Source organism: Coenobita brevimanus, chromosome 43, assembly GCF_032717465.1.
Source record: "Coenobita brevimanus isolate Jiangsu-jjx chromosome 43, ASM3271746v2, whole genome shotgun sequence".
Taxonomy (NCBI): Eukaryota; Metazoa; Arthropoda; class Malacostraca; order Decapoda; family Coenobitidae; genus Coenobita; species Coenobita brevimanus.
This window is the reverse complement of record NC_136996.1, coordinates 29895658-29906438: the sequence shown is the minus strand read 5'-3', so window position 1 is coordinate 29906438 and position 10781 is coordinate 29895658. Positions and strand designations below refer to the sequence as shown.

The following is a 10781-nucleotide window of genomic DNA, read 5'->3' as shown; positions in this document are numbered from 1 at the left end:
TCTCCGCCGTCCCTCCCCTCTTACGCAACTCTTTTCATCTTAACTTGGCTTAAAATGTCATCTTTCCAACTTGAATACTGATTTGTAACAACAGATTAACACTAAAATATATGGCTAGTCAAGAAGATGTGATGTGGAAAGGATGTGCAGTTGTAGAGTTTTCTTTCCTGCCACTGAGCTACGTGAAATAAGCTGCAAAAGGGCGAAAATCTGGGCCAATTTAGAGTAAAAGCAGTATTGACGCGAAGATGTGCTATGGGGAGGATGTAGAGCTATAATATTGCCTTTTCTGCCACTGAGCTACGTGAAAAAAGCTGCAAAGGAACGAAAATTGGGGCCAAGTTAAAGTGAAAAACCTATATCGCTAGTCAAACACAGCTCCTCTCACAGTCATAACCACAAAACACCTATAATCCTCACTCACTACTACAGAACCTCTCACACCCTTCCCTTCCCATTACCACATCCACACCTACCCCACGCCACACCCACAGCTATACCCACACCTACCCAAAACCACATCCACACATACCCACAACTACACTCACAACCACAGCAACAGCCACAAGTCCTACCAGAAAACTACAGGACCTCTTACACCCACAACACTTATAACAACACCCACACCCACAACAAACACACCTAAAACCACACCCATTACCACACCCACAACCACACTCATAACCACAACACCCACAATCACATTACGAACATCACCACACCCACAACCACGTCACAGCCACACACACACACACACACACACACCGATATCCACACTCACACTCTCTTCCACAACCACATTTCCAGCTGAACCAAGGCCACAACCATATCCACAACCCCCATCAAATCCGTAACCACTACCACACCACAGCGGATATGGTAGTTATGGGCTAATAAGCTTCCATTTGTTTGTACTTCCTATGTATAGTACCATCACCACACTCGTCTTCACCATCCACCACAACACCTCACATCATTACTACGACACTTGTCATTACCACCACCACGCTTACTACCACATCTCCCACCATTACCATCACACCTGCCATCGCTACCACACTCTTACTCTCACTACCACACCTGTCATCACCACCACGACATCTGCCATCACCATCACCACACCTATCGTCACCACCAGTACACCTGCCATTACTATCATCACCCCTGCAACCACCAGCAGCACAACACGTGCCTTCACCACTATACCTTCCAATATATAATTTTTTTTAATAACAGGACAGAGGGAGGAAAAACAAATGAAGAAAAAATCCATTCACCAGATTACAGGTGTCCTCTGTTCATTAAAAATCTGTAACAGCTGGACTTGAACAGCCGTAGGCTGAAGTTTATGGGGGAAACCACTCTGGGGAGGTAGGTTCCAAAGAGATGCAATTCGGGGAATAAAAGAATTCTGATAGGCAGAAGTTCTGCAATATGGCAGTGTGACAGTCCAGTCATGAACGTCACGACATGCCCATGTAGCGTGGAGGAAGGCGCAGAGAGGTGGCACAATGGACGGAACTTCGTCTGAGCTTTTGCCATAAAAGTATCTGTAAAATAATGTAAGACAGGCAACATTTTTTCTTACCTGTAGGGGAGGTAGTTCATTTGTAACAGCAGGGTTATTAATAATTCTGACAGCTTTATTCTGAATTTTGTCCAGTTGTTTTAGTGCAACCTTCCCACATCCATTCCACACGGATGAGCAATATTCGAGCTGAGAGAGCACATGACTCATGCAAGGAAACAGCATACCAGCACTCACAACCACACAACCTGCTATTATCACCATTACTGCTGCCATTACCTCCCATCACTACTGCATCTGCAATTACCATCACCACAAATGCCACCACCACACCACCACCATCACATCTACCACTATCACTACTACCACCACAACAGAGCACTCATCTCCCTAGCACTAAGATAAGAAATTCATGTCATAACTACTTCAGATTAAACTTAGATTTCTACACATCCCCAGCATAGATAAGACCTTTACCTTGAATCACTGATAAAATGTTCTTTTATTTCAGAATTCAACAGCAGTAGCAACACGCACAGCGCTCTGAGCTCCCTCGCTGATACTGGCAAGTTGGTGCAACGGTAAATAAAAGTGAGAGAGGCAGTGAACAGTGCCGGATAACAGCAGTGAGAACAGTAAAATGGGTAGGGTTGAAGCTGTGAGAGAGATGTGAGTGTGGAAGTAAGATACTGTAGATACAAAAGAAAGATACAGAAATGAAGAAAAAGGTCCTGTTAGACGAGTGAAATTAGCTGCGAAAGAACAGTGAACAGTGCTGATTATTGCAGCGAAAGAGACTCGATTATAAGCGTGCCAAAGACAGCATTATAGTATGAGCGAACAACATCATAGCAGTGAGAAAAGAAAGCACCGTTGTAGAAGTGAAAGAATCGTTAGGACAATGTACAGTGCCAAGTTATTGCAATGAAAGAGGGAAGGTATTACACAGTGAAAAGTACTTGATCATAGATGAGAGAGAAAAAGATACTGCAATCAGAGAGACCGAATTAGAGGAGTGAGAGAGACTGGATTATAACAGTGGGAGAGACAAGAATACAACAGTGAAAGAATACAGTAGTGCCAAGAGGAGAGTGCTCAAGAGGCTTCCAGGAGGTGTTCACAGGTGTTCACAGGTGTTCAGACGGTTCCAGTGACTGTTCAAAGGGAAGATGAACAACAGGAGGCAGGAAAAGGTGAGTGGTGCTGCTATACCGGGTGGTCCGTAAATATTATTGTGCTCTGTTATTTTTGTGTGTTGTGAGGACGGCACAGTATGCTGGGGTGGGGAGTTCAGACATATTGAGCTAATACATGAGCTTGCTAATGAATCCTGCAGCCAGTGAACGTGATAGAAAAAAGCACTAATAATAAAAGGTATAATGGAAAGGAAAAAATAATGCCGGGTAGACACTGGTAATGGTGATCAGCCGTCACCGCAAAACACGAGAATTGAAATGCGTTATATATAGACCAGGCTTTATTGTTAGTTGCTCACATACCTTCTGTTTTATTGTTTTTATTAGTCAGCCTTTAAAGTAATGTATATAGCAACTCACCTTTTTCCAGTTATAATAATATAAATATCAAAAACCACACAATAGGAGAATGCAGTATATTTATTTTTCCAGATTGCTAACAGGTTTTTCGATATTCTCTCATGACTAAATTTTGTAACATGTCTGTGTATATCAGCTTCTTCACTAAGATGGTCCCTTATATTAGATTATTGTTACTGCCAGACACTTGTGTTCAGCTTATAGGGAAGGCCTCTCGTACTGAAGGGGTTAATGGAGGATTTATCTAACCTTTCCACATCTCAAAATTTCCCCCGACCTGAATAAAGTCATCTTGAATGAGCGAGAATAAAATATAAGATAACACAAAACAATAAAATACAAGACGTCTTCGGGTAAACAAGTTAACCCAGTAATGCGATGTAGTGTTGCCTTCAGGTAACTCTACAATGAATGACATGCTAAATGGTTTCCGGGGTTACAGGAGGCCATTTAAAACGATGGGTGGTAGCCATATCGCCAAATGACGCCTGGTGATCTAGTGAAGTAAGGCGCTCCTACTGGATAAGGCTGGAAAGGGTAGATATCCAAGGGTTGTTTTGGATTTAATGTTAACGTAATGCCACTCAGAGGTTAGCGAGTCTGGTCTTCCTAGCCTGAAATGCTGGGCCTGAGTAGCCTAGCCTTGGGCCTCTACGTTCCTAACTGGGGCAAAGAAGTAGGTGATGGATGGGTGGATTCTTGTTATCACCTGATGGATTTAAACGGATTAGTGGAGACGTGGGGAGATGAAAGGATCAGAAACAAACTCCATTAACTGCTTTTATCACGAGAAGTTTTTATCCACAAGCTGAATAAACTCGCCCGTCTGTAGTAACGATAAAGCAAAAACATACGGGATCGTAGTGAAGCTGTTAAATCTTCGGTACTTGCAATGCCTATCGGAAACCACGTTATTGCTTATGTTGATTTTCGCACAACCTCGTCCTTCTCTTTATCATTCAGTTTTAATGTATTAGTGGAGGTCAGTGATCGCTTGGATGTTTCAGTTATATTAAAATAATATAAAAAGTTATAATGAAACTACAGTACACTAATGGTTATCAGTTTTACATGTAGGCCTTTCCTTCCCCACCATCCCCACCCTCCCCTCCCACCACTTCTCCTTTCCTTCTCCCCACACACTCAGCCTCCTCCCACCCTTTCTTTAGCTTTCAACCCCTCTCCTCTTCTAACACTTTCCTTTTCCTGTCTTTCTGAAACCCTCCCATCCTCTCTTCCATTTTGCCTCCTCCCATCCTCTCTTTCCCCTTCTACGTCCTCCCTTTCTCCCTTCATTCCCATTTCCCTTCTTCTCTCTTTCCCTTTCTCTCTCTCCACCCCCTCCGGCTTCCTCTCCGTTCAATATCTCTTCTTATTCCCCTTATCATTTCTCTCACCCACTTATTTTCATTTCATTTCCTCTTCACACCCTCTTAAGGCTTCAACTCTTCCTTGTCTTCCCTTCCCTATTCTTCTATTCTCCTCTTTTCATCTCTTACCCTCTCTTCACCTTCCTTTTCCGCGTCCCAATCTTTTTCATTTTTCAATCTTTGTCTTTTGCTCCCTTCCCCTTTTCTTCTCTGCGTTATCTACCTCCCTTTCCTTCAGGCCATTCCTTCTCTCTCCCCTTTCCCCTCCATTACACACTTCCGTTTTCTCCCTTACTCCTCTTTATCTTCATCATACTCATCTCCCTCCCTCCATTTCCCCCTTTCCCATTTCATACCCACTATTCACTCCGCCCACCTTCCTTCTTTATTCGCCTATCCCCTCCGCTACTCCCATCCACTCTTAACCCTCCTTCCTGCTCTCTTCTTCCACCCCTTTCACCTTCAGTCTCCCTCCTCACCCCTTCTTTTTCCCCTCCTCTCCACTTCCCACCTTTTTACCTCTTCTTCTTTCTCCCAATTTATTCTTTGTTATTCCCTTCCATCTCCAGACCCTCTCTTTATATTTCACCCCCAGAACCCTTGCTTTCCCATTCATTTCCCCTCTTCCCTTTCATTCATACCTGTCTCTCCATCCCTCCCTTTCCTCACCCATTCCTTCCTCTCTCTTCCGTCAGCAGGATACAACCTTTTTCATTCGTCTATTTCCCTTCTCTCTCTCAATCTCCACCTTTCCTTCCGTTGCCTCTCCCTCTCAGTCTCCTCTTCCCTCATTTTCCTCTCTTCTCATCCTTTCCACCATTTAATCGTTTTCTCTCATTCCTTCCTTAACCACCCTTCGTCATCCTCTCACCCCTCTCCTCCCGTTCCCCTCATTCTCCCCCCCTTCCCTTCTTCTATTCCTGTCTTCCTTTCCTTTCCATCGCTTCACTCACTTCTTTCAGTTCCCTACCTCGTTACATCGATCTCTTCTTTCAACCCTTTCGCTTCTTTCCCTTAGTTAGTCTCTCCATCATCATTCTCCTCTCTCCTCCCTTTCTCTTCCTTCTACACTCTTCCCTTTTTCCCTCCCTCTTCATTTTTCAACACTTCCTTCTCGTCCCTTTCCCCTTTCTTCATCAGCACCATCTCCCACTCCTTCTCCCCATTCTCCCCGCATTCCCACTCTCTGTTCTCCCTTTCCTCTCCCCTCTCTCTCCCTATTTCTCCCTCTCACTCCACCTTCTCCCCTATTCCTCCCCTTTGACACATCCCTTTACTCACCTCCACCCCTAACGCCCATGTCCGCCCACAGCAGGCTGGGTGGGTGAGGTGGGTTGGTGACATGAGCGCCATCACGTCCTTCCTCATCGACAAACCCTGGCTCTCTGCATGGGCCATACCTAAGACCGTCAACTCCATCCTTAGGGCCATTGGAGTCGTGAGTATTAATATGTGCCTTTATGTATGTATGTATTTGTATATATATGTATGTACAGTACGTGGATGTGTGTACGTCTGTGCTGTTATGTGTATGTATGTATGTATGTGTGTATGTGGGTAAATATGCGTCTATGTGTCTTTATGTGTACTGTATATGTCTATGTATGTAGGTGCTCCTCAAGACTATCTACTTCATATTAAGGTTCGTTATATTCGTGAGTGTATTTGTGTATATACAGGTATGTGTATCGAACTAGTATATTTATAGTTATCTCCTTTACCACTAGTTATCCCTCATAACTTGAATTAAAAAAACTGGTGGCAGCCTAGTAAAAAAAAGTCTGTCTTAGTAAATGAGTCTTTACCATCAAATAAAGCAATAGTTCCAGAGCAGCAGTGAAAGTGCCCCTAAGCCTGCAGTCCACTGGGTTCATGTTTCAGATGAACCTGGGGCCACAACAATAACATCAACAACAACAACCCCTTCAGCCCGAGAAAGTCATATATTTTTCGTTCTTGCTACATACAGACGAACCTAGCACCTCTTCCTTAGCGATTCATCTTTGGATATGAGTGGTTAATATCAGTTTGTGTTTTATTTATCCTGAGTGGTGTCTCAACTATTTAAATGGTACAGAAGAGGATAGCAAGGAGTAACCAGCAAAATAAATCGCTCAGGAAGTGGTGCCAGGGACTTCACCGACGAGAAAGTTGGCCTGGGAGAGAATAATAGACCTAGAGAGGTTAAGTATATCCTTAGATCACTCCTTTACTACCTTACTTCTCTCCTTACTGAATAAAGTAGTCCGAAAGCAGGATGAATAGAATAAAATAATAAGGATTGGTCCGTAAATAGGGCTCCAGTTGAAACTCACTTGATACTTTGAGTGGTGCGGGAACGGCTCAGTCTGCTGGTGTGGGCGTGGGCGTGACAGTGGGCGTAGGATATAAGTAAATGATGCTGGACTGACACTGATAACACTAACTGAGCCGTCCCCGCAACACACGAAAAGTCGCCTGGTGGAGTGGAAGAGAAGCGTTATATTTGGACCACCCTGTATGTCATCGGGTTGAAGGGTCTCTCTCTCTCTCTCTCTCTCTCTCTCTCAGTGAAGGTTTTAATATCAGGAGGGGCTTAGATACAGCTTCATCAACCCCTTCCCTACCAAGCTACTCTCCTGTGCTGAATAAAATCGTCTGGCAGAGGCAAGACTAAACAGAAGATAACGTTCTTGGGCCAGATAAGCAACGCGTTATCAGTAAGAGCGCTTTTAACACACTCACGGGCCAGACAGCTCTTCTCATTCTCTTATCATTCTGGCCCAACTTAAAGCAAATAATTTTTTTTCACCTGGGACTGATTTACAGAAGATTGATAATAAATAATGGTATCTTTTTTTTTCGTTTTTTTTGCCCTTTCATGGTCGGGGCAACTCTGATTTCTTCCCCAGCTGTCGCCAGATGATTTTAATTTTGTTTTCATTTTTATTATTTATTTTTAGTCTTGGGAACCTGAGGGTGTTAGTTCCCCCACATGATCGGGAAAAATCTAGCCCTCTCTTTCATTTTTACGCTAGACGATTATATTCAGCTGTTATTTTCCGTAGAACAAAATACTTGCTAATGATATTTTTTTGTACAGAAGATGAACGGAGGAAGGAAAAACACATTAAATAAAAAAAAAAATAATCCATACCCCAAGTGACAAGTGTCTTCCATTCATTATAAAAAAAAAAAAAAAAAAAATCTAATAGTTGGACCTGAACGGCTGTAGGTTGATTTTTTTTTTTTTTTAGGGGGACCTAATTTAAAAAAAGGAGTTCGAAAGAAAAGCAGTTCGGGGAATAAAGGAAGACCGCCAGCTAACACCAGACGATTTTATTAAGCTAGAGCCAGTAAAGGAAGCCTGGGAGTGTTAATACCGATAACTCAAAATCGGGGCTACTCTCTCTCTTCCAGCTGATTCAGACGATTTTATTCTACTTAAAGTGGGCGGACAAGAGGAGAGTAAGGTGTAATAAACAAGATAAATCACTAGGGAAAAGGTGTTAGGGAGCCTGTATTCTCGTTGGTTGAGGAGGCTCCCTAACACCTTTTCCTAAGTGATTTATATTGTTTATTACACCTTCTCGTCCTTTTCTATTATATAAATCCTTCAAATAACTCTATACTCTGCATGACTAACGTACAATGAGATATTAACCAGCCATACCCAATAATAAATCGCCAAGGAAGAGGTGTTAGGAAGCTTTTTCAACAGACGAGAATACGGGCCTAGGTGTCTGAGTGTGTTAATACCTCTATCTAAACATTCTTATGAGCTGCACAACTCTAGTATACTATTTATTCTAGTATAATCTTTATTCTGGTATTCTGATTATTTTGTATGCTATTTATTAAAGTATACCTCTTCTCATCTTCATTCTTTATACCTCTTCTGATATACTATTTTTTCTAGTATACATTTCATTCTAGTATACATTTCATTCTAGTATACAATTTACTCTAGTATACTATTTATTCTGGCATACCATTTATTCAGGCAAGTCATAGGAACCAGAGTACTAGATAATGCCACACTCCAAGGCCATTACCTGCTATGATGCCGCTTTATCACCTGTAATTAAGAGCACCTGGCGCGTGCTGAGTAACTCCCCTTACCTTGAGTTGTGTGTAAGATCCCCATCCTTACGATAAATAAAGGGAGAGTGAACAATAACTTAAATATAATTATATAAAACCTTTCCAGTCCGAAAAATCTCTCCTACGCTTCTCCAGTTCGAAAAATCTCTCCTAAATTATATCCAATCATCTGGTGTGTGTGTGTGTGTGTGTGTGTGTGTGTGTGTGTGTGTGTGTGTGTGTGTGTGTGTGTGTGTGTGTGTGTGTGTGTGTGTGTGTGTGTGTGTGTGTGTGTGTGTGTGTGTGTGTGTGTGTGTGTGTGTGTGTGTGTGTGTGTGTGTGTGTGTGTGTGTGTGTGTGTGTGTGTGTGTGTGTGTGTGTGTGTGTGTGTGTGTGTGTGTGTGTGTGTGTGTGTGTGTGTGTGTGTGTGTGTGTGTGTGTGTGTGTGTGTGTGTGTGTGTGTGTGTGTGTGTGTGTGTGTGTGTGTGTGTGTGTGTGTGTGTGTGTGTGTGTGTGTGTGTGTGTGTGTGTGTGTGTGTGTGTGTGTGTGTGTGTGTGTGTGTGTGTGTGTGTGTGTGTGTGTGTGTGTGTGTGTGTGTGTGTGTGTGTGTGTGTGTGTGTGTGTGTGTGTGTGTGTGTGTGTGTGTGTGTGTGTGTGTGTGTGTGTGTGTGTGTGTGTGTGTGTGTGTGTGTGTGTGTGTGTGTGTGTGTGTGTGTGTGTGTGTGTGTGTGTGTGTGTGTGTGTGTGTGTGTGTGTGTGTGTGTGTGTGTGTGTGTGTGTGTGTGTGTGTGTGTGTGTGTGTGTGTGTGTGTGTGTGTGTGTGTGTGTGTGTGTGTGTGTGTGTGTGTGTGTGTGTGTGTGTGTGTGTGTGTGTGTGTGTGTGTGTGTGTGTGTGTGTGTGTGTGTGTGTGTGTGTGTGTGTGTGTGTGTGTGTGTGTGTGTGTGTGTGTGTGTGTGTGTGTGTGTGTGTGTGTGTGTGTGTGTGTGTGTGTGTGTGTGTGTGTGTGTGTGTGTGTGTGTGTGTGTGTGTGTGTGTGTGTGTGTGTGTGTGTGTGTGTGTGTGTGTGTGTGTGTGTGTGTGTGTGTGTGTGTGTGTGTGTGTGTGTGTGTGTGTGTGTGTGTGTGTGTGTGTGTGTGTGTGTGTGTGTGTGTGTGTGTGTGTGTGTGTGTGTGTGTGTGTGTGTGTGTGTGTGTGTGTGTGTGTGTGTGTGTGTGTGTGTGTGTGTGTGTGTGTGTGTGTGTGTGTGTGTGTGTGTGTGTGTGTGTGTGTGTGTGTGTGTGTGTGTGTGTGTGTGTGTGTGTGTGTGTGTGTGTGTGTGTGTGTGTGTGTGTGTGTGTGTGTGTGTGTGTGTGTGTGTGTGTGTGTGTGTGTGTGTGTGTGTGTGTGTGTGTGTGTGTGTGTGTGTGTGTGTGTGTGTGTGTGTGTGTGTGTGTGTGTGTGTGTGTGTGTGTGTGTGTGTGTGTGTGTGTGTGTGTGTGTGTGTGTGTGTGTGTGTGTGTGTGTGTGTGTGTGTGTGTGTGTGTGTGTGTGTGTGTGTGTGTGTGTGTGTGTGTGTGTGTGTGTGTGTGTGTGTGTGTGTGTGTGTGTGTGTGTGTGTGTGTGTGTGTGTGTGTGTGTGTGTGTGTGTGTGTGTGTGTGTGTGTGTGTGTGTGTGTGTGTGTGTGTGTGTGTGTGTGTGTGTGTGTGTGTGTGTGTGTGTGTGTGTGTGTGTGTGTGTGTGTGTGTGTGTGTGTGTGTGTGTGTGTGTGTGTGTGTGTGTGTGTGTGTGTGTGTGTGTGTGTGTGTGTGTGTGTGTGTGTGTGTGTGTGTGTGTGTGTGTGTGTGTGTGTGTGTGTGTGTGTGTGTGTGTGTGTGTGTGTGTGTGTGTGTGTGTGTGTGTGTGTGTGTGTGTGTGTGTGTGTGTGTGTGTGTGTGTGTGTGTGTGTGTGTGTGTGTGTGTGTGTGTGTGTGTGTGTGTGTGTGTGTGTGTGTGTGTGTGTGTGTGTGTGTGTGTGTGTGTGTGTGTGTGTGTGTGTGTGTGTGTGTGTGTGTGTGTGTGTGTGTGTGTGTGTGTGTGTGTGTGTGTGTGTGTGTGTGTGTGTGTGTGTGTGTGTGTGTGTGTGTGTGTGTGTGTGTGTGTGTGTGTGTGTGTGTGTGTGTGTGTGTGTGTGTGTGTGTGTGTGTGTGTGTGTGTGTGTGTGTGTGTGTGTGTGTGTGTGTGTGTGTGTGTGTGTGTGTGTGTGTGTGTGTGTGTGTGTGTGTGTGTGTGTGTGTGTGTGTGTGT

At 44.0% G+C, this 10781-nt stretch overlaps 1 protein-coding gene across 1 annotated transcript in view; it reads left to right on the top strand.

The window, feature by feature from the left end:
• The first annotated feature begins 2697 nt into the window (after positions 1-2697).
• Positions 2698-10781, top strand: part of LOC145397865 (urea transporter 1-like) — a 31041-nt gene continuing 22957 nt past the window's right edge. Inside the window, exons 1-2 of the mRNA XM_080270899.1 lie at positions 2698-2721; positions 5767-5892. Of these exons, the coding sequence (XP_080127025.1) occupies positions 2698-2721; positions 5767-5892 (150 nt within the window). The remainder of the gene's footprint in view (positions 2722-5766; positions 5893-10781) is intronic.